This window comes from Delphinapterus leucas, chromosome 10 (assembly GCF_059928025.1).
Source record: "Delphinapterus leucas isolate spDelLeu-1000000601 "Yukka" chromosome 10, BTC_Dleu_Yukka2, whole genome shotgun sequence".
NCBI lineage: Eukaryota > Metazoa > Chordata > Mammalia > Artiodactyla > Monodontidae > Delphinapterus > Delphinapterus leucas.
Window position 1 is genome coordinate 102701750 of NC_143138.1, and position 24964 is coordinate 102726713.

The 24964-nt window shown below is 45.0% G+C and overlaps 1 protein-coding gene across 1 annotated transcript in view; it reads right to left on the reverse strand.

Moving 5' to 3' along the window:
• Positions 1-24964, reverse strand: part of CFAP92 (cilia and flagella associated protein 92 (putative)) — a 66270-nt gene that overhangs the window by 38503 nt on the left and 2803 nt on the right. The window contains 7 exon segments of the mRNA XM_089919803.1: positions 483-667; positions 5133-5273; positions 8291-8412; positions 15914-15989; positions 16918-17049; positions 22838-23042; positions 23644-23834. Of these exon segments, the coding sequence (XP_089775929.1) occupies positions 483-667; positions 5133-5273; positions 8291-8412; positions 15914-15989; positions 16918-17049; positions 22838-23042; positions 23644-23834 (1052 nt within the window).

The following is a 24964-nucleotide window of genomic DNA, read 5'->3' on the forward strand; positions in this document are numbered from 1 at the left end:
AGAGATCATAAAACAAGTATCTCCCATTAACTTCTTCTCAGGAAGCTACAGGAGGATGTGCTCCAGCAAAATCAAAGAGGAAACAAAGCAAGAGCAAGACACAGAATCCAGGGACAGGGACCCACCAGGAGAGGAACAGGGGACTCCCAAGGTAAACAGCAGCACTAAACTGGCTGGTTCAAAATAAGTGAGCACTAGGCGAGCACCGCTGCTGTAACAAGGAAGCATAGGGATCCTCCTGAGTGGAAGGTCGCTACCTGCACCTGAAGAACCCTGTGGTGTAGCAGAGGAGACCTCACACTTGGTAACTCCTGACCCTAGGAACCTAATCTCTTTGCTGTCTGGCTGTGAGATCCTAAAAGAGGAAATGGAGTTGATGATCATACTTCTCATGTAGGGCCACTGCGGGTGAGGGGTGACAGGTGATGGGCAGATGGCTGGGAAAAGCAGCTCTCAAACCAGCTGGCCTGGTTCACTCTTACCTCTAGTTCACTGAAGGAAACAGACCGTGATGGAAGGCAGGAAACACACTTGACCTCTATGGTCAGGGGGTTTAAGTCCCGCTTTTGCTCTTCAGTCATGAGGGGAACTTCTGTTTTTAGGGTCAAAAGACAATCTAAGACATTGGCCGACCTCCCACTGCCATGACTCACGACAGTTTGCCATCCTGCAGGGAGATACACACAGCGTTAGAATGTTATTCAGAACGGCCCTGAGACCAGCACAGGAGGGATCAGGCAACCTGAGAGCCAAAGATAAAATTACACCGAAAAGAGGAAAACTTTAAAAAAATAATAATTGGGAAACACCTACAGGCAGCATGTCTGCACCACTTTTTCAACTGGGGTCCCATAGGTTCTCTAAGAGAATTTCATTTTGTCATTTAATCTTGATGATCACCTTGTGATAGAAGCATTTCCTGAATCATCTATAGGCTACAATCAGGAACAATGACGCTTGGGTCCCACCCCCAGTCTCACGGGCTTGGTCTGGGCTGTAGCCTCCGCACTGGGATTTTTAAAATCTCTCCAGGTAATTCTAGAACCACCAGACTTGCGCTGCGAGTCCCATAGTTACTGGCCATATGTGGATATTTATGTTTAAATTAATTAAAATTAAATATAATTTAAAATGCACTTCCTTCAGACTTCTCTGTTGGTCCAGTGCTTAAGACTCCACGTTTCCAATGCAGGGGGCACAGGTTCAACCCCTGGTCGGGGAACTAAGATCCCACATGCTGCACAGCATGGCCAATAAATAAATAAATTAATTAATTAAAAGGCACTTCCTTCATCACATGAGTCCCACGTCACACGCTCAGCAGCCATGTGTGGCTATGAGCAGACATGGAACAAGTCCTTCACTGCAGAAAGTTCTGGAGCACTTCTCCAGGCAGTTCTCTTAGAGTAGAACACATTCAGGAACAAATAACACCAGTGTCTGTGTTTGGTGCCCAGCGGCGTCACTTTCACCGTTGTAATCCAGGGAGGGAAGTGTAGGTACGGACATAGAACACAAGTGGTACATTTGGGCCAAATCCAGCCTGGAACACCTCCTGCTGTGACAGTTGTGCAACAGTGCAACTGCAGAAAAGGGTGGGTGACTTGACCACTGCAGGGCACATGGGCAGCTGTGAGAATACTTTTCTCGCAAAAGGGGCCCATACATTTCACCAGGTGGAGAGACACTGGTGAAGGCCAAAAAAAAAAAAAGCAAAGCTCCAGATTTGCAAGCAGATTTTTCAAGCCCTAAATCCGACTGTTAGGCATCATGTGACCTACAACAAGTTAGAGGCTCTTTGAGGCTCGATTTTGTCATGTGCAAATTGGACAGAAATACCACTTTTCTTAGGGTTAAGAGGATGAAGAGGGATTATGTATGGGAAGGTGTCAGGAACACTGCCCCTCCTAGCACAGGGTCTGTGCTCAAAAAGACCAATTCTATTTCTTTCATGATGCTGGTAAATATATTTTTAGGGCATGTGAGAGCCCCATCACTCACACTCAGAAAGAGCAGTTGCTTCCAGAACAAGTCCTGGGCCCGAGGTGTACACTGTCTGCCTGGGCCGTGGGCGTCTCCTGGGGACCCCCCACTTCCCCCTGTGACTCTCTTCAAAACCAACTCATTAAGACCATAGCCAATTCCGATTTGTGTTCTAGAACTTTGCAAGCCTTTTCATAGAAGATTGCCCAGTTTAGAAAGACTCTCTAGTGCAAACACCTACTCATATCAACATTCAGAAATCTCAGGTGATGTCAGCCATGATCCAGGGCAGGGATCTCAACCTCAGCACTAGTGACACTTGAGGACTGATAATTATTCGCCATGAGGACTATCCCGTGCATCGTGGGACATTCAGCAGTGTCCCACTCCCACTTGTGACACCCAAAGATGCCTCACAGAGTGCCAAGTATCCCTGGGGGCATAAGTGCCCAAGGTGAGAACCACTGTCCCACGTAAGGAACAAGGCAAGGGCGAGTGGCCACCACAAGGTCTGTGCACCTACAGCTGCCGGACTTGAACATGATAGGTCCAGGGATGTCAAGTGATCATCCAAGGACTCTCTGTGCACCTACAGCTGCCGGACTTGAACATGATAGGTCCAGGGATGTCAAGTGATCATCCAAGGACTCTTGGCCAATAAGCAGCAGAACCAGTGTCAAAACAAGTCCTGCGTGGCTAAAAGTGCGGCCCCTCCTCTGTGCAGTAAACATAAGAGTTCACTCCAAACACAGAACCTTTCTAGACACTTACTGGCCGACAATATTTACCACTAAGGTATGCAAAGTCTGTGGTCTAATCTTAAATTGAAGATGGGGCTTCCCTGGCGGCGCAGTGGTTGAGAATCCGCCCGCCAATGCAGGAGACAAGGGTTCGAGCCCTGGTCCAGGAAGATCCCACATGCCACGGAGCAACGAAGCCCGAGCATCACAACTACTGAGCCTGCGCTCTAGAGCCCGCGAGCCACAACTACTGAACCCACGTGCCGCAACTACTGAAGCCCGCACGCCTAGAGCCCGTGCTCTGCAACAAGAGAAGCCATCGCAATGAGAAGCCCGCGCACTGCAACGAAGAGTAGCCCCCACTCGCCGCAACTAGAGAAAGCCCGCGTGCAGCAACGGAGACCCAAAGCAGCCAAAAATAAATACAGTAAAATAAGTTATTAAAAAAAATTCAATTGAAGATGACTAAAAATAATCATTCTAGTTTGGGAATAATCTTATGCTATTCTATTTTATGGCAAAAAGAAACCTACAATTGGCCTGCTGCACCACGGCCACTTGCAGTCATGACCACGAGCCATGGCCTCGGCGCCAGGGAGCAGGGATCTTTCTGTCCCCCTTGCCGGGGGCCCAGGGCCCTACACGCAGCCCACCCTGATGTCCGGGCGAGGCAGCTGCCACCTCCTCACCAGGAACCTGCCTGAGCTCTGCTGTGCGCAGGGCTCCCCACCAAGCTGTTTACACACATTATCTCTCGTGATCCTTCCTACAGCCCCCTGGGGTGGGAGCTACTGTCCCCATTTTACAGATGAGGAAACTGAGACTCACAGAAAGCAGGCGACCTGCTGGTAAAGGGCTGAGCCAGGATTCAAAGTCTGTTTGTCACTCTTGCAATAACTGTCACTGTACAGGGCCATGGCGGCACAAGTTAAACGGGGGGGAGGCCCAGGCACCTCTTGGCTTCACCTGCTGGAAATGGTCACACCGGGCACACCAGGACCATTCAGCATCTCCCTACCCTCACAGCAAAGTAAGGAGCAGGTCAGGCAGGTCCCCCGGGCCCCACCCACCTGGAGCAGCACCGGTTGCTTCTGCATTCAAGATCAAAGAAGCATGAACCAAAGTCACTGCCCCAGGCGGGGCCACGTGGCCGCTGCGTGAAAGGCCCGGTCCTCCTGGACACGGCTCAGCAGTGGGTAAGAGTCTCTGAAAACTCACTTTGGGTGAAACTAATTTTCAAAAATCCATCTAAACGTGAGAACAAAAAACTTAATAGTTCCTCAAAACATATCGACATCAACCCAAGCGCTTGTGGAAATAAGGATTTTGCCGGCACCCCCGGCACTGGACTCTGACCCTATGGGGTTTCACTGACCCTCCGCGTCTGCCTAAGTTTCTCCAGATAGGCCAGAAGGGGGCACTCGTTCACCCTGATGGCCAAAAACCCCACAATGAAACGTGTGAAATTATTTTCTCTAAAAAGAAGAGGGTTCCCCCCATATTCCCTTTTTAAAATAAAGTCACATAATTTTACCCAAAATATATTCTGAGCCTTCCATTATCTAAACATATGGACATAATAAATACCTACTTATTCTTTATCAAACTGAGTTTATAAACGGTGACAGATCTTGCAAAGCAAATGAAGCAAACCCCTGTTCTGCCACTGAGCTGTGTGCCTTCAGGTTTAGCTGCTTCACTTCTCTGAGTTTTGATTCCTCCCTGAAAAAATCGTGACAATGATAACCACGCCCTATACCACCAGCACCAGTTCACTGGGAAGATCAGAGTTGGCCGTGAGAAGTAAATGATAGGGCATAAATACTGGTCGCCTTTCCTCATTTCCTTTACTAGACGTCTTTGTAAAAATCTGCAGGAATGTGTTTATACCAAGTAGCATCTTATGTAGCAAACAAAACCATGACGTTTCTTTTTTTTTTTTTTTTTTGCGGTACGTGGGCCTCTCACTGTTGTGGCCTCTCCCGTTGCGGAGCACAGGCTCCGGACGCGCAGGCTCAGCGGCCATGGCTCACGGGCCCAGCCACTCCGCGGCATGTGGGATCTTTCCGGACCGGGGCATGAACCCGTGTCTCCTGCATCGGCAGGCGGACTCTCAACCACTGCGCCACCAGGGAAGCCCATGACGTTTTTTATTCTCACGTTTGCTTGGACTTTGGAATCAGACCTGGGTTCAAACCCAGGCTTCTCTTACTCGCTGCGTCATCTTGGCCGACGCGTTTGACCTCGCTGCGCCTCCATTTCCCGCTCTGTATAGCGGAGACACGCCCACTTGGCGGGGGTGGCTGAGAGCGTAGCGCAGGGTCCCGGTCACCGCGAGTGTCCTGTTTACCGGCATTCTGGCCACACGGGTCAAGGAGACCGGACGCTGCTGGGAACGGGTGTGGCTACCTGCGAGGAGCGGCATCACCGCCAGCTGCATGGCGAACGTGCCCTGCTTCCCGTGGCCTGCCAGCCTGGAGTCTGTCTCCACGCGAGATTTCTCCCTCCTCCTCTGGCTTTTCCTCCTCGCGTCTGATTCTTTCCGTTTAACTGTGAAATCAGAGGAAGGGAATAAACGTTAAGAGGAGCTCCTGTCCCAGAGGCTGTACGTGGCTGCTTCACGCGGCACGGATGCGGAAGACTCTGGGGGCTCCCTGGAGGCAGATTCTGTGCTCCTCGTCTATCCCAGCAACCGGGAGATGCATCCCAATGCGGACAGCAGTCGTCGGTTACACGCAGCAAGAAATTACGGGGTCCTGATCCCCCAACTCGCCACTACCCAGAGCCAGCTGTGACGACACCAGCACCACACAATACCCAAGTTCTCCTCTCCGTCGGCTTATAACCTCAGCGCAGCGCTGAGGGTTGGGCTTTGAAGCTGAACCACCAAAGTTCTAGAATCAGCTCTCTCCCTCCTGCAGGGAAAGCACCTTAACCATTCTGAGCCTCGACGCCCCCGTCTGTCGAATGGGGGCAGCACCTGCCTCCTCAGGGCATCGAGAAGAGTCACTGGGCAAAGGCACATAAGATGCTCATCTCAGCACCCAGCTTAGATCAAGAAGAAAAAGGAGATGATAAAACACATAAGTGTGGGTAACTAAAACCATGAGCTATATAGGTTCTGTGACAGAGAGACCAATGGAACAGACCATTGCAGGCAAGCCCAGAAATAGAGCCACACACATAGGGAGACTTAACAGAGGCCAGAGGTGGCATTTCAAATCAGTGGGAAAAGATGGACCAGTCCATCAATGAAACTGACTATCCATCTGGAGGCAAATGAAATTATAGGGCACCTCATTCCGTATGCAAAATGAGTTGCAGACTGAAGGTGGAAAACAAAAACTTCAAAATCATTAGAAGAATATTTGGGAGACTAGACTGCCATCTGTTTGAGGAAGGGTCTCTTAAGTGTTACCCAAAGTACAAACTGGACGGGAAGAGGTGAATACCCGGGGTATACAACAAGACACCCTACATGAAGGGAAAGGGTAAGATACAGACCCCAGCCTGTGATGTTTACAGTGTATGAAACTACGCAGAGTTATTCAAAAGACCTTAAAAAAAGAAAGGCTTGGGGATCAACAAGAAAAAAAATTTAAACACAACAGAACGACATAAGTGAAGAAATGGGAATAGGCAAATGACCTAAGTGCTGACCAGATAAGCATTCTAGATACTCTCAATCCCAATAATCAGGAAGTGGGCCCCTGACTATGCAAGGGTGATGTTGAGAAGCGGGAATTCTCAGGGCTGCTGTCAGGAGGGCAAAGAAGTACAACCGGGACCCTAAACCGGCAGCATACCCTGAGCGGTCACAGCTTCCTACGCCCGTTACCCCGCCGGGCATGCAACCTACACCCTCCAACGCGTGCGCTGGAGCCCCGCGCAAGGACGGTTCCTGGTAAGAGCAGGAAACTGTTGACTATTCAAACATCCCTCAGTGGGGCCTGCAAGGATGAAGAGGGCACTACCCAACAGGGCACTTTACAGAAGGTAGAAGAAGGGGCTGAACTGAGATGTACTGACACCAATAAATCTCAGAAATAAAGTCGAGAGAAAGAGCAAGCTGCTGTTAAACACGCATGCGTGAAGTCATTTCTGTAACTCACGAAACCAAAAATCACTGCAGGGCTTCCCTGGTGGCGCAGTGGTTGAGAGTCCGCCTGCCGATGCAGGGGACACGGGTTCGTGCCCCGGTCCGGAAAGATCCCACATGCCGCGGAGCGGCTGGGCCCGTGAGCCATGGCCGCTGAGCCTGCGCATCTGGAGCCTATGCTCCGCAATGGGAGAGGCCACAACGGTGAGAGGTCCGCATACCGCAAGAGAAAAAGAAAGAAAAAATCACTACAATGTTGTGTGAATGTGTGAGAAAGAGGGGGGCAGGGGGGGTTACACCGATTTCTAGGCGAGGGTGGCTGTACGCTTCTCAAAAGCACGGGAAGCCAAGGGCGTGTAAACTTTATCTGTAGCCTCTTACTTCTTTAAAAAAAAACCAGAAAAGAAAGAAAGAAAAGAAAAAAGGAACAAGAAAGAAATAAAGGAAATATGGCAAAATATTAATAGCTAAATTGTGGGTACATCGTTGTACATTTTTCTGTGTACTTTTCTCTACTTCAAAAGAAAAAGCATGGCTTGAAAACCTCATTAAAATGCTTAAAGGACATTAAAAAGCACTGAGGCTTAACCTGGAAAGAGAAAACTCGGAAGGAGATGCAAGGTGTTCCTAGTCTTTTAGGGCCTGAAAAACAGGACTGACATTACTCCCCTACATCTCCCACGACCAGTGAGGAGCCTGACTCCAGAAACTTCAGGGTTGAACTAGAACCAGGAAAAGCAGACTGACTGAGGGTTAAGGAAACGATTTGCAGCAGTTACAGCTCAATGAATGGGAAACGGGAAGCAAGTGCCCCGGCTCTAGAATTTTCCACCTCATACTGGAAACACAACCGCTTGCTGAAACACTGCTGAGGAGCTCTAGGCCAAGAACGAGGAGATAGATTCAGGGACCCGAGGGTCCTTGCTGGGAGTCAGACACTCAGATCACCTGCTTTCAGGAGTGCCATTTCCCTCATTCCACCGTAAGAAGCAAATGGCTTCTCATCTTCCAAAGAGAGTCTCTCCACCCCCACATCCCACATACCCACCCTACACAGCATCTATCACATAGAAGTGTAATTATTTATCTGGAAGTCTCTGGTCAATATTAGAGATTTTCATGTTTCCCATACACACAACACCATGGACCAGGAGCACAGAAATATTGGTAGAGTGGGAAAGGATGGGATGGGATGGCATGGCATGGCATGGGATGGCATGGGATGGCATGGGATGGGAAAGGATGGGATGGGATGGCATGGGATGGCATTGGATGGCATGGGATGGCATGGGATAGGATGGATGGATGGATGAGGTGAGATGGACCGGGTAAGTTAAAATTGCATGTAGTAGTTTTTACTTTTGAATAATATTTGAATCTTATTGAAGTATCCTGAATTTGAAATATTTCATAATTCTTTTCCAGGTCTACTTATACTATAAGTTTCCAAAGTGCCATCCTAACTTACTTTGAAATGTTTGCTTTTCCAACAAGTTTGTTAAGCTGCTAAATGACGGCCTCTCAATTAACTCCTCCATTTCTGTCGTGGTTGCCCCTCCCAAAGCAATAACTGGTCTTGAAGTACCACATCTAGAAAATTCACAAAGAGAAAAATAAATGAAAGTGAGAAAAATCAGGGACCAGATCTAGTAATCTATTTACTGGACTGCATGTAAGCAGACTTTTAAAAATATAACACTGCATTCCTCTAACCCACGGCTTCTCAAATTTCAACATGCATATGAATCACTGAATAAAATGCAGATTGTGGTTCAGCAAGCCTGGGGTGTCCCTAAGATTCCCATTTCTAACAAGCTCCCAGTCATGCTGAGGCTGCCAGTCTGCCGACAAACTTGCATTATCATGTATGATGGAAAAAACAATATATTTTATAAAAAGCAACTGAAACTCTAAAATATTTAGGAATTCTTTTACAGGAATTATCCACAACAACTATAGGAAGAAAAAAAATCAACCCTATTAAAAGTCCTAAAGGAGGAGCTGAATTAGGTGAAAAGATACACCATGATCATGGATGGGAGAACTACGAAATGTAAAAATGTCAATTCACTACCCTGAGAAAACCACAAGTCAAAAAGAGTCATGTACCAGTCCCTCCGATCAGGAAACTTGCACAAGCCTCTTAGATAGCCTGATCCACCAGAGGGCTGACAGCAGAAGCAAGAAGAACTACAATCCTGCAGCCTGTGGAACAAAAACCACATTCACAGAAAGACAGACAAGATGAAAAGGCAGAGGGCTATGTACCACATGAAGGAACAAGATAAAACCCCAGAAAAACAACTAAATGAAGTGGAGATAGGCAACCTTCCAGAAAAAGAATTCAGAATCATGATAGTGAAGATGATCCAGGACCTCAGAAAGAGAATGGAGGCAGAGATCGAGAAGATGCAAGAAATGTTGAACAAAGACCTAGAAGCATTAAAGAACAAACAAACAGAGCTGAACAATACAAAAACTGAAATGAAAACTACACTAGAAGGAATCAACAGCAGAATAAGTGTGGCAGAAGAATGGATAAGTGACCTGGAAGACAGAATAGTGAAATTCACTGCTGCAGAACAAACTAAAGAAAAAGGAATGAAAAGAAATGAAGACAGCCTAAGAGACCTCTGGGACAACATTAAATGCAACAACATTCGCATTATAAGGGTCCCAGAAGAAGGAGAGAGAGAGAAAGGACCAGAGAAAATATTTGAAGAGATTATAGTCGAAAACTTCCCTAACATGGGAAAGGAAATAGTCACCCAAGTCCAGGAAGCACAGAGGGTCCCATATAGGATAAACCCAAGGAGAAACATGCCGAGACACATAGTAATCAAACTGGCAAAAATTAAAGACAAAGAAAAATTACTGAAAGCAGCAAGGGAAAAACAACAAATAACATACAAGGGAACTCCCACAAGGTTAACAGCTGATTTCTCAGCAGAAACTCTACAAGCCAGAAGGGAGTGGCATGATATACTTAAAGTGATGAAAGCGAAGAACCTACAACCAGGATTACTCTACCCGGCAAGGATCTCATTCAGATTCGAGGGAGAAATCAAAAGCTTTACAAGCAGAAGCTCAGAGAATTCAGCACCACCAAACCAGCTCCAAATGCTAAAGGAACTTCTCTAAATAGGAAACACAAGAGAAGAAAAGGACCTACAAAAACAAACCCAAAACAATTTAAAAAATGGTCATAGGAACATACATATCGATAATTACCTTAAACGTGAATGGATTAAATGCTCCAAACAAAACACACAGGCTTGCTGAATGGATACAAAAACAAGACCCATATATATGCTGTCTACAAGAGACCCACTTCAGACCTAGGGACACATACAGACTGAAAGTGAGGGGATGGAAAAAGATATTCCATGCAAATGGAAATCAAAAGAAAGTATACTTACATCAGATAAAATAGACTTTAAAATAAAGAATGTTACAAGAGACAAGGAAGGACACTACATAATGATCAAAGGATCAATCCAAGAAGAACATATAACAATTATAAACATATATGCACCCAACATAGGAGCACCCCAATACATAAGGCAACTGCTAACAGCTATAAAAGAGGAAATCGACAGTAACACAATAATAGTAGGGGACTTTAACACCTCACTTACACCAATGGACAGATCATCCGAAGTGAAAATAAATAAGGAAACAGAAGCTTTAAATGACACAACAGACCAGACAGATTTAACTGATATTTATAGGACATTCCATCCAAAAACAGCGGATTACACTTTCTTCTCCAGTGCGCACGGAACATTCTCCAGCATAGATCACATCTTGGGTCACAAATCCAGCCACAGGAAATTTAAGAAAATTGAAATTATATCAAGCATCTTTTCTGACCACAACACTATGAGATTATAAATGAATTACAGGGGAAAATACCGTAAAAAACACAAACACATGGAGGCTAAACAATACGTTATTAAATAACCAAGAGATCACTGAGGAAATCAAAGAGGAAATAAAAAAATACCGAGAGACAAATAACAATGAAAACACGACGATCCAAAACCTACGGAATGCAGCAAAAGCAGTTCTAAGAAGGAAGTTTATAGCTATAAAAGCCTATCTCAAGAAACAAGAAACATCTCAAGTAAACAATCTAACCTTACACCTAAAGGAACTAGAGAAAGAAGAACAAACAAAACCCAAAGTTAGCAGAAGGAAAGAAATCATAAAGACCAGAGCAGAAATAAATGAAATAGAAATGAAACAATAGCAAAGATCAATAAAACTAAAAGCTGGTTCTTTGAGAGGATAAACAAAATTGATAAACCATTAGCCAGATTCATCAAGAAAAAGAGGGAGAGGACTCAAATCAATAAAATTAGAAATGAAAAAGGAGAAGTTACAACAGACACTGCAGAAATACAAAGCATCCTAAGAGACTACTACAAGCAACTCTATGCCAAGAAAATGGACAACCTGGAAGAAATGGACAAATTCTTAGAAAGGGATAACCTTCCAAGATTGATCCAGGAAGAAACAGAAAATATGAACAGACCAATCACAAGTAATGAAATTGAAACTGTGATTTAAAATCTTCCAACAAACAAAAGTCCAGGACCAGATGGCTTCACAGGTGAATTCTATCAAACATTTAGAGAAGAGCTAACACTCATCCTTCTCAAACTCTTCCAAAAAATTACAGAGGAAGGAACACTCCCAAACTCATTCTATGAGGCCACCATCACCCTGATACTAAAACCAGACAGAGACACTACAAAACAAGAAAATTACAGACCAATATCACTGATGAATATAGATGCAAAAATCCTCAACAAAATACTAGCAAACAGAATCCAACAACACATTAAAAGGATCATACACCATGATCAAGTGGGATTTATCTCAGGGATGCAAGGATTCTTCAATATATGCAAATCAATCAATGTGATACACCATATTAACAAACTGAAGAATAAAAACCACATGATCATCTCAATAGATGCAGAAAAAGCTTTTGACAAAATTCAACACCCATTTATGATAAAAACTCTCCAGAAAGTGGGCATAGAGGGAACCTACATCAACATAATAAAGGCCGTATACAACAAACCCACAGCAAACATCATTCTTAATGGTGAAAAACTGAAAACATTTCCTCTAAGATCAGAAACAAGACAAGGATGTCCACTCTCACCACTATTATTCAACATAGTTTTGGAAGTCTTAGCCATGGCAATCAAAGAAAAAGAAATAAGAGGAATACAAATTGGAAAAGAAGAAGTAAAACTGTCACTGCTTGCAGATGACATGATACTATACATAGAGAATCCTAGAAATGCCACCAGAAAACTACTAGAGCTAATCAATGAATTTGGTAAAGTGGCAGGATACAAAATTAATGCACAGAAATCTCTTGCATTCCTATACACTAATGATGAAAAATCTGAAAGAGAAATTATGGAAACAGTCCCATTTACCATTGCAACTAAAAGAATAAAATACCTAGGAATAAACCTACCTAGGGAGACAAAAGACCTGTATGCAGAAAACTATAAGACACTGATGAAAGAAATTAAAGGTGATACCAACAGATGAAGAGATATACCATGTTCTTGGATTGGAAGAATCAATATTGTGAAAATGACTATACTACCCAAAGCAATCTACAGATTCAATGCAATCCCTATCAAATTACCAATGGCATTTTTTACGGAACTAGAACAAATCATCTTAAAATTTGTATGGAGACACAAAAGACCCTGAAGAGCCAAAGCAGTCTTGAGGGAAAAAAATGGAGCTGGAGGAATCAGACTCCCTGACTTCAGACTATACTACAAAGCTACAGTAATCAAGACAATATGGTACTGGCACAAAAACAGAAACACAGACCAATGGAACAAGATAGAAAGCCCAGAGATAAACCCACACACCTATGGTCAACTAATCTATGACAAAGGAGGCAAGGATATACAATGGAGAAAAGACAGTCTCTTCAATAAGCAGTGCTGGGAAATCTGGACAGCTAGATGTAAAAGAATGAAATTAGAACACTCCCTAACACCATACACAAAAATAAACTCCAAATGGATTCAAAACCTAAATGTAAGACCGAACACTATAAAACTCTTTGAGGAAAACAAAGGAAGAACACTCTTTGACATAAATCACAGCAAGATCTTTTTTGATCCACCTCCTAGAGTAATGGAAATAAAAACAAAAATAAACAAATGGGACCTAATGAAACTTCAAAGTATTTGCACAGCAAAGGAAACTACAAACAAGACGAAAAGACAACGCTCAGAATGGGAAAAACTATTTGCAAACAAGTCAATGGACAAACGATTAATCTCTAAAATATATAAACAGCTAATTCAGCTCAATATTAAAGAAACAAACAACCTAATCCAAAAATGGGCAGAAGACCTAAACAGACATTTCTCCAAAGAAGACATACAGAATCACACGAAAAGCTGCTCAACATCACTAATTATTAGAGAAATGCAAATCAAAACTACAATGAGGTATCACCTCACACCAGTTAGAATGGGCATCATCAGAAAATGTACAAACCACAAATGCTGGACAGGGTGTGGAGAAAAGGGAACCCTCTTGCACTGTTGGTGGGAATGTAAATTGATACAGCCACTATGGAGAACAGTATGGAGGTTCCTTATAAAACTAAAAATAGAATTACCATACGATCCAGCAATCCCACTACTGGGCAGATACCCATAGAAAACCATAATTGAAAAAGACCCATGCACCCCAATGTTCACTGCAGCACTGTTTACAATAGCCAGGTCATGGAAGCAACCTAAATGCCCACCGATAGACGAATGGATAAAGTAGATGTGGTACATATATACAATGGAATATTACTCAGCCATAAAAAGGAATGATATTGGGTCATATTTTGAGATGTGGATGGATCTAGAGATTGTCATACAGAGTGAAGTAAGTCAGAAAGAGAAAAACAAATATCGTATATTAATGCGTATATGTGGAACCTAGAAAAATGGTACAGATGAACCAGTTTGCAGGGCAGAAATTGAGACACAGATGTAGAGAACAAACGTATGGACACCAATGGGGGAAAGCGGCGGGGGCTGGGGGGTGGTGTGATGAATTGGACGATTGGGATTGACATGTATACACTGGTGTGTATAAAACTGATGACTAATAAGAACCTGCTGTATAAAAAAATAAAATAGGGCTTCCCTGGTGGCGCAGTGGTTGAGAGTCCACCTGCCGATTCAGGGGACACGGGTTCGTGCCCCGGTCCGGGAGGATCCCACATGCCACGGAGCGGCTGGGCCCGTGAGCCACAGCCGCTGAGCCTGCGCACCTGGAGGATGTGCTCCGCAACAGGAGAGGCCACAATAGTGAGTGGCCCGCATACCGCAAAAAATTAATTAATTAATTAAATAAAATAAAATTCAAAAATTTTTAAAAATCTGTTGTTGATGATAATAATACTATTGGATTATTATCACTATCCACACAGACATTAAAAACAAAACAAAGGGGCTTCCCTGGTGGCGCAGTGGTTGAGAGTCTGCCTGCCAATGCAGGGGACGCGGGTTTGTGCCCCGGTCCGGGAGGATCCCACATGCCACGGAGCGGCTGGGCCCGTAAGCCATGTTCACTGAGCCTGTGCGTCCAGAGCCTGTGCTCCACAACGGGAGAGGCCACAACAGTGAGAGGCCCGTGTACTGCAAAAAAAAAACCAAAAAACAAAAACACAAAAAGAGTTATGTACTACAGTGTTCATTGCAGCACTATTTACAATAGCCAGGACATGGAAGCAACCTAAGTGTCCATCGACAGACGAATGGATGAAGAGGATGTGGCACATATATACAATGGAATATTACTCAGCCATAAAAAGAAACGAAATTGAGTTATTTGTAATGAGGTGGATGGACCTGGATTCTGTCATACAGAGTGAAGTGAGTCGGAAAGAGAAAAACAAATACCATATGCTAACATATATATGGAATCTAAAAAAAAAAATGTTTATGAAGAACCTAGGGGCAGGACGGGAATAAAGACACAGACCTACTAGAGAATGGACTTGAGGACACAGAGAGGGGGAAGGGGAAGCTGGGACCAAGTGAGAGAGTGGCATGGACATATATACACTACCAAACGTAAAATAGATAGCTAGTGGGAAGCAGCCACATTGCACAGGGAGATCAGCTCGGTGCTTTGTGACCACCTAGAGGGGTGGGATAGGGAGGGTTGGAGGGAGGGAGACGCAAGAGGGAAGAGATATGGGGATATATGTATATGTATAACTGATTCACTTTGTTATAAAGCAGAAACTAAAACACCATTATAAAGCAATTATATTCCAATAAAGATGTTAAAAATATATATATATATATATATATATATTCTGGGGGGGGAGTCAATTCTCCCCAAATTAATCTGTAAATTCCTGCAAAAAATTTTTTTAATCAACACTTTAAAACATGTTCTGAGTCACGTTGCTGTACAGAAGAAATTAGCACAACATTGTAAATCAACTATAATTCAATAAAATTCTTGAAAAAAATGACTTGTTCTCTGGTTCTTCCCATCCTATCCCATCAAGCCACCAGCTGGGCCTCCATTCTCCCTGAGTCCCCACAGCATCTGAGAAGCCTCCTTTGCTGGACCCTCATTAGGCTACAGGAGGCCCCAAGAGCAACCACACTTCCAACAGGAAAGGCTGTGGACTCAGTCATCTGAAGGTGTGGCTTGGGATCTGGCATTACCAACACTCTCAAGATGACCAAGAATTCTAGATTTATAACTTTGTAAAAATCACGTAACCTCTCGGTCACTTTATGGAGAAAATGGAGGTGGTAATACCACCCCTCAGGGTGATAACACTGAGGATTAAATGAGATACAGTAACGCACGCAAAAGCATGGGGCCCGACACACAACACACGCTCAAAGGCACAGCATGCCTCTCTCCGTTCCGTTCATCTCAGCTGGATTGCGTGAGATCGAACGTAACTGAAGTTACCAAAAATCGACACGACTCTGGGTGAGAATCTGTGGGGCAAGTACAAGAGGGGGTTCCACTCCCACACCCCAAAATAACACAGGGCCACCCTTACTGTACTGTGTCAAGATCTTCCATCCTGAGCAGCTCTTCATCGTCCTCGGTGGTCTTGGGAAGAGTTGCCTTTTCTGCTGGGTGAGAAGCCAGTAATGTTAGCCAGCGTCGCCAAACTTCCTGTTCTATACGAGTTCACTAAGGCACACGCAATGCCAGCCCCTGGGCAACAGTCCCCAAGCGTTCAGTAAAAAGGTCTGTCAATAATACGTGAGTAATGAATGAATACACAGAATAGCTATGGTTACTCTGGACAAATGGAGGCAAGAGAAGGCCTCTAGGTCCTTATCTAACCCCCCAGAGAACAAAAAAGAAGAAAAGTCTATCATCTGTTCAACCGTCCACTTCAGCACCGTAGAGAATACAGAAAACACCCCCCAAGATTCCTAAGTTCCCACCAACAGGGAATAGCTAAGCACACTACAGTGCAGCCAGCAGAGGAAATGTTACAAAGTAACCACAGACGAAGTTTACGGAAAGTTCTTAAGGAAACAGGACGGTGCATGTGATGTAGTCATCTCAGAACAGAAAATTATGTGTCCAGAATAACCTCATCCATGTAAAAAAAAAAAAAAAAAAATCTTAGCACAAAAACAAAGGAGTTGCCATAACATGATAACAAAAATATTACGTTTGTCCCTGGAGACAGAACGATAGATTATTTTCCCTGCTTGTTGTATACTTTTGTAACATCTTACGGAAAATACCCGAAAGAACTTTTTGGCCAAGCCAGCATATTCACTGAATATTCTAAAAAACAAACCAAAAAAGATGCACCTAACTTCTACGGCTAGGAAAGGTTTTTTTTTTTTTTTTTTTTTTGGTAAGTCACAAAAATGAAATGGCAAGAATCCACGATGAAAGAGTCGTGCAGGGAGAGCCGCACCCGCTTCGGAGGGTGAAGGGGCGCAGCACAGCCACCGCACGCGCGGGGCGGACGCCAGTGCACATGTGGCACTCCAGCTACGCCAACCAACCACCTTCCCTGCCGGGGTCTCCACTCACCATGTTCAGACCTTAAGCATTTTCTTGCTTTTTCTGGCTTCCCTGGTGTGTGGTCCTGATGCAGCTTCTCTTTGACGTGAACGCCCTTGTCAGACGATCTTCTCTGACTTAAAACCAAATGTTTCACCTCCTCTAGAATGCAGGAGAAGAAAGCATCATGGACTCAATCAGAAATACACACTGGGGCCTCCCTGGTGGCGCAGTGGTTGAGAGTCGGCCTGCCGATGCAGGGGACACGGGTTCGTGCCCTGGTCCGGGAAGATCCCACATGCCGTGGAGCGGCTGGGCCCGTGAGCCACGGCCACTGAGCCTGCGCGTCCGTAGCCTGGGCTCCGCAGCGGGAGAGGCCACAAGAGTGAGAGGCCCGCGTACCGCAAAAAAAAAAAAAAAAAGCCATTTCAGAAATACACACTGATACCCATGCTGTGACAATCACTCTCCTGGTGCTGGACCGATAAGGGAGGCAAGGCTGCTGCCCTCCTGGAGCTGCTGCCTGGGGAGCTGCTTCAAAACACCAGGAAATGCAAACCTCAACTGGCAACGGCTTCTCCCAAACCAGGTCACTATGCACTCGGTATCTGTTGTTGCATTTGATGCTCACGCTGCACTCTAAGAAAGGCATCACCACCTCCCCGTTTTATTGACGATTAAGTCACTCTCCTGTGATCAGAGAGCTGATCCTTTACCAAAGTGAGGACAATCCCCAGAGAAGGTGACACCCCTCCGGGTCTTTCATGTCTATCAGTGTGGGGCTTTGCACGCACACAGCAGCAGCCAACACGTGTGGAAGGAAGAACGAGCAGAGGGAAGGAGCGAACGAATGGCAGTAACGGATGCTGAAGAAAGATGTGGAGAGAAAAGAGATGTGACTGGATGCAGCGCTGAAGGATGCATAACAATTTGTGGAGCAAGAGATTAGGCTAAGAGCCCCTGATGCCCGAAGGCAAGCCCTACAATGGGGAAAAGCCTAGTGTTTTCAGGGACCAGGGCTGGAGCAGGTGTGAAGGTGACAGCAGCGATGAGAAAGGAGGCCTGGGGAGCAAGGTTTACGATGGCTTAGAGGCTGGACTCAGATGTCAGACTTGGTTCCCGAAGGCACTGGGCAGCCATGAAAAGCTGCAGAGCAGTGAAGTGCGAGGGTCTGCGGGGTGATACAGGAAGGTCAGGGAACAATGCAGGAGGGATGAGACAAACATGAACGTGGGTGCAGAGAGAAGAGGCAGCTGAAGGCTAGAGAACTCCAGAGAGCGACACACAGGCAGTGACACCAAGGAGGTGCTGGGTGGGGCGTGGCCAAGAGTTGAGGGCATAGCGGGAGTCAGCCATGACCTGGGGGGCTTCAGACGGTCTTTGTCCGACAGTACTGAGAAACCAAGGGGCTGAGCAGATTTAAGTGAAGAAAATGCTAACTCTTGTTGGGATGCTCCATTCAAGACCAGGAGGCTGAAAGCTGCCAAGTTCTCACAGGTGATGAACTTCCCATTCCCTTGGCCTCTTGTGTCTCTGCTCCCAGGAAACAGGAGTTTCAAGAATAACTTCTCGGGCTTCCTTGGTAGCACAGTGGTTGAGAATCCGCCTGCCAACACAGGGGACACGGGTTTGAGAACTGGTCCGGGAAGATCCCACGTGCCACGGAGCAACTAAGCCCGTGCACCACAATTACTGAGCCTGTGCTCTAGAGCCCACGTGCCACAACTACTGAGCCCACACACCTAGAGCCCATGCTCTGCAACAAGAGAAGCCACCACAATGAGAAGCCCATGCACCGCAACAAAGAGCCGCCGCAGCTAGAGAAAGCCCACGTGCAGCAACGAAGACCCAATGCAGCCAAAAGTAAATAAATTTAATAAATTTTAAAAAAAGAAGATAACTTCATCAACAATGAAATATCAGATAGGGAATGTAAACAACAATCCCTTTTAAATTCACACCCCCAAAAATAAAATATTTAGGAATAAATCTGACTAAGGAGGTAAAAGACTTATGCACTGAGGACTATAAAACATTAATAAAGGAGACTGAAGAGGATTCAAAGAAATGGAAAGATATCCCATGCTCTTGGGTTGGAAGAATTAATAGTGTTAAAATGGCCATACTATCCAAAGCAATCTACAGATTTAATGTGATCCCCATCAAACTACCCATGACCTTTTTCACAGAACTAGAACAAATAATCCTAAAATTCATGTGGGACCATAAAAGACCCAGAATTGCCAAAGCAATCCTGAAGAAAAAGAACAAAGCAGGAGGCACAGCCCTCCCAGACTTCAGGTGATACTACAAAGCTACAGGAATCAAAACAGTGCGGTACTGGCACAAAAACAGACATATGGATCCATGGAACAGAACAGACAGCCCAGAAATAAACCCATACCCCTATGGTCAATTAATCTTCAACAAAGGAGGCAAGAATATACAATGGGAAAAATACAGTCTCTTGAGCAAGTGGTGATGGGAAAGTTGGACAGCTGCATGCAAATCAATGAAGTTAGAACACACCCTCACACCACACACAAAAATAAACTCAAAATGGCTTAAAGACTTAAACATAAGACATGACACCATTAAACTCCTAGAAGAGATCATAGGCAAGACGTTCTCTGACATAAATCGTACCAATGTTTTCTTAGGTCAGTCTCTCAAAGCAATAGAAATAAAAACAAAAATAAACAAATGAGACCTAATCAAACTTATAAGCTTTTGCACAGCAAAGGAAACCATACATAAAACGAAAAGACAACCTACAGAATGGGGGAAAATATCTGGAAATGATGCAACCATCAAGGGCTTAATTTCTAAAGTATACAAACAGCTCATACAATTCAATAACAACAACAACAAAAAACCCAGTCCAAAATGGGCAGAAGACCTAAATAGACATTTCTCCGAAGAAGACATAAAGATGGCCAATAGGCAAATGAAAAGATGCCCAATACTGCTAATTATTAGAGAAATGCAAATCAAAACTTCAGCGAGGTACCACCTCACATTGGTCAGAATGGATGGACACCATTAAAATGTCTTACAAATAACAAATGCTGGAGAGGATGTGGAGAAAAGAGAACCCTCATACACTGTTGGTGGGAGCCACTACGGAGAACAGTATGGAGGTTCCTCAGAAAACTAAAAATAGAATTACCATACAATCCAGCAATCCCACTCCTGGGCATATATCCAGACAAAACTATAATTCAAAAAGATACAGGCATCCCTATGTTCATAGCAGCACTATTCACAATAGCCAAGACATGGAAACAACCTAAATGTCCATCAACGGATGAATGGATAAAGAAGATGTGGTACCGTGAGGACGTGGGGAGGGGGAAGGGTAAGTTGGGATGAAGTAAGAGGGTAGCATTGACATATACACACTACCAAATGTAAAATAGCTAGTGGGAAGCAGCCGCATAGCACAGGGAGATCAGCTCGGTGCTCTGTGACCACCTGGAGGGGTGGGATAGGGAGGGTGGGAGGGAGGCTCAAGAGGGAGAGGATATGGGGCTATATGTATACATACAGCTGATTCACGTTGTTATACAGCAGAAACTAACACGACATTGTAAAGCAATTATACGCCAATAAAGATGTTAAAAAAATGATGCGGTACATATATACAATGGAATATTACTCAGCCATAAAAAATGAAATAATGCCATTTGCAGCAACATGGATGCAACTAGAGGTTATCATACTAAGTGAAGTAAGTCAGCAAGAGAAGGACAAATGCCGTATGATGTCACTTATATGTGGAATCTAAAATATGACACAAATGAACCTGTCTATAAAACAGAAACAGACTCAGACACAGAGAACAGACTGGTGGTTGCCAAGGGGCAGACGGTTGGGGGAGGGATGGAGTGGGAGGTTGGGGTTAGCAGATGTAAGCTATTATATATAGAATGGATAACAACAAGGCCCTACTGTACAGCACAGGGAACTATAGTCAACATCCTATGATAAACCGTAATGGAAGAGAATATTTTTAAAAAGAATGTGTACACAAATAACTGAATCACTTTAGTGTATAGCGGTCAACACTGTAAATCAACTATACTTCAATTAAAAAATACTGATTAAAAGAAGCTCCTCCAAAATAAAACAAAAAGATAACTTCTTAAGTGGAAAAAGGCAGGACTTAAGACAATATGTACACTGCATCCGTCTTTGTTAAAATTTTGTACCCAGTTGTAAAACGCACAGGAAAATGTTAGCAATGGCTGTCTCTGCTCAGACATCATACGATTTTAATTTTTTCTCCCTTTGGCTAATCTACTTCTAAATTGTTTTGCAAAGTGAACACACACTGACATTTTTAACGGAAAAAAATTAGTTAACTTAAGAGGCAGTGATGCCAGGCGTGGGACAGGGTTCGAGGAGGAGCAGTGGCCCCAAGGACGCTCACAGCAAAAGGCCCATGGGCCCTCACTGAAGGGCCCGTGACACCCGCCCTCCTCCCTTTTCCGGCCGGCTGATTCCATTTACCCTTCCAAACTTGTCTCCATGGCCCCTTCTCCAGGAAGTCCTCCTGGTACACCCACCCTGGCACCTCTGCTCCAGGGTAAGCCCACTGCCAGGCACATGTTTACCAGAAATTTGGGCTCGGCAGCTCCGGGGCAGGCCCTGGAACCTGCATTGAGGCTGCACTCCAAGTGCGTCCAATGCGGGTGGTTTAGAGCCCACGCTCTGAGGACATGGGTCTTTCCTTTGGTCCAAGTGAGAAAAGAGAACGTGAATCCCATTTTCTCACCCAGGACTAGTAGTTTAGAGGCAAATCAGTGATTTTCAGCCAGGGGCAATTTTGCACCTGCAGACAATGTCCGAAGAAATTTCTAGTTGTCACAGCTGGGAGGCTAGTCCTGGCGTCTAGTGGGTAGAGGTCAGGGATGCTGCTAACAGCCCTCCAGTGCCCAGGACGGTCCCTGCAACAAGGAACAATCCAACCCAAGATGCCCACACTGCCGAGGCTAAGAAACCCGGGATAGCAATGAAAGATTAAAACTCGGAAGCCCCAAGCCCCCAAGGTCAGGAAGGCTCTTTGAGGAGCGCAGGCTGGAAACCGGAGAAAAAACTTTCCAGTCACACAAAACTGGGTTCTGATTCTGGCGCTGCCTCTCGCTACAAGCAAGTCCAGGCTGACTTTGCTCATGGAAAGTGGGGAGGGCTGTACTTGTCTGGAAGCCGCGATCAGCGGCCGTAACAGCACCTCGTTCCACCCATTCTCTGGAGTACATCGACTTTACCTTCTAATATCTCTGAAAACTGGGATGTATCTTACAAGAATGCCGCTGCATATTTTAAGTGGAAGCATTTTATTATAGTTTTAAAATTCCCTCTACACAATGCAATCCTCCTTATTGCGGGGGGAGGGGGGCGCGCTCCCACCACCCTGCCCCCAGGCATCTGGCCAGACGAAGTAGGTGCCCAAGGTCACCATTAGCTCGGGATGGAGACAGGGTTCAACTCAGCTTCAACCTAGGCCTCTCTCCTTTGAGGGGAGTTCGAAAGGAGACTTTCTGGCACTGATACAATAATCTTTACACGAGGAAGAGTCTGAAGGGCCTAATGGAAACAGGGCTGTGGGACTTTCGAGTTTTCTGTTTTGTTTCTCGATAGCCTCTAATTTTTTTGTTCAGGGAGCACACCAGACTCATCCTGGGACACAGGCCGGTGGTGGGTGCCCGCCTCAGCACTGCCCAGAGTGGTGGCTGACGGGCAGCACACAGACTTGGGGCGCCCTTCCCATCGCCGCACATGCCCTGGAGAGAGGGGGGTGTCACTGCGCTGACAGAAACCAGCGTGGGCCCCAGGAAAACCAGATGCACCAAACAAGGAGATGCTGGCTGGCTTTTCTGCTGTTACCAGTGAGAAGCCACATGCCTGCGGAAACATTTCAAATCAAACATGAATGCCATGAACTTACCAAAAGATCCTGCATCTTCCAGAAACCCAGAAGGTTTTAACCGATAATTCTTGGCTTTTTTCGAAACCTTGTCCTTGGTGTCCCAGAGCCTCAAGGTGATTTTGTGAAAATTTATTTTCTTTAGTAACTCCTTTGTCATGTTGATGTTAAAACTTTGGGTCCACGACACCCAGACCTTGTCCCCTTCTTGCCATGGCCTGATGGTCTGTGTAAAAGGACAACAAGACTCTCAGCGTTGAAAGCTCAGAGGCCAGGATCTGACCGCTGCCACGATGTGGCAGGCCCTGCCTTCCGCTTGTCTGTCTGTGCATCCCACTCCCTCCTGGCTCCCAACTCACATAGGGAATCAGGAAATGGGTGCCGCAGACAGGGGCCTGCACGCCTCTGGGTTGCTCGGAAAAATAAAGTAAAAGCAATTCCCTGCAAAGAGTGTCCCTCCCAGGGACTCCCCATCCTGACCCAGAGCCCTGCCCCAGGCGGGAGTGTGCGTGTGTGTGCGGGTGGCGGGTGTGCACACACACGTACTCACGTGTACACACAGAAAGAAATAACAAGAGCTGCCAAAACTTTTGAAACACCAAAGAAATTATTAGGTAAAAATACCTTCAGAGAAAATCATAGAGTTGCTATCAATATTATTAGGTTCGTGCAGATTCCCATTCAGTAGGCCTAGAGTGGCGACCAAGATCCTACATTTCTAGCAAGTTCCAGGGGAAGTGAGCATCCTTTGTGGCTCCTGCTATTTCTTGTGGGTATCAGACTATATGCAAGGCCACACACACACACACACACACACACTCTCTCACCTTTATTCCTGAATCCAGGAACACTTTGGCCAAGGCTGGAAACACCACCACATCGACCTTTTTAGGCTCCCCAACATCAGGCAGGAGGAAGTACTCGATGTGGTAGTAATGGCGAACCTTTGCAATAGGTTTGTCCATTTTAGGGTGTCTCCTGTATTTTTCAACCAAACTTGAACATTTTCCTTTGTGACCTAGAAGATACAGATGTAATGAGACCTGTTCTAACCTCACTTGGGAAAGCAGAGCCATCTCCACGATTCCCCGGAATGAAGAAGAGCCCAAGGCTGTGGGAGGTGCCGTGTGCAGACTCCCCACTGCCACCCGCTTGGAGTTAAGATGTATGTCCGGTCCTCGCAGCCACCAGAGGAGCAGCCCCAGGGCTGGAAGCCAGTGTGCGGAATTATAGCGCGTGACTCCGAGGTGAGCATCTCCTTAAATTTTTTTACTGTAGGCACTTACCTGCCTGCCCCTAGTCTCGACAGTAAGAGGCAGGTTAAAAAAAAAAACAAAAAATCCCCACCAATACAGGATAGGATAAATTAGACACATACGATGGAATACTATATAGGTGTTTAAAACAAACGACAACAAAGTAAAACCAGGTCTGCTCATATCCTGTAAGATATCTAAGAGGTGCCATCAAATTTTTAAAGAGCAAGTTGTAGAACAGGATACATAGGACCTCATTTCTCTTAAGTAAACAACTTACATAAACATTCATAAATAAATTCATAACTATTTAGGTATTGAAGGAAAAAACATTGAAGCTAGAATTTTATATCCAGCCAAAGACAGATCCTTCGAAGGTATTGGCGCCATAAAAATACTCTCAGGCAAGGTCTCATAAGTTGAGCTGCACAGCAATCTATTTTGTAAACGCCTTTGGAATAAGTGCCCAACTAAGAAAAACAAATCTAGGAGATGCTGCAAGAGACGTGAGGATTAAAGGTAATCAAATAAGCACCAATTTTCTTTTGGGTGGTATTTGCAGATGTCTTTTTCCAGGTTCTTTTGCTTGATATCAACCGACCAAAGATAAAAAGCACCGTTATGGATAGAGGAGGTCACACACAATGACCGAAAATTCAATTCACCAAGAAGATAGGTCAATTCTAAAACATGGTATACACCTAACCAAATAACCTCCAAAATATCTGAAGCAACCATCAACAGAACTACAAGGAGAAGTTGAAATTAATCATCGTGGGGAGATATTTCAGGCAGAACAACAAAAAAAGTCATATCAAAAAATGGAGTACTTCTTGATATATCTAGGAATACACCTACCTAAGAAGGCAAAAGACCTGTACTCCAAAAACTA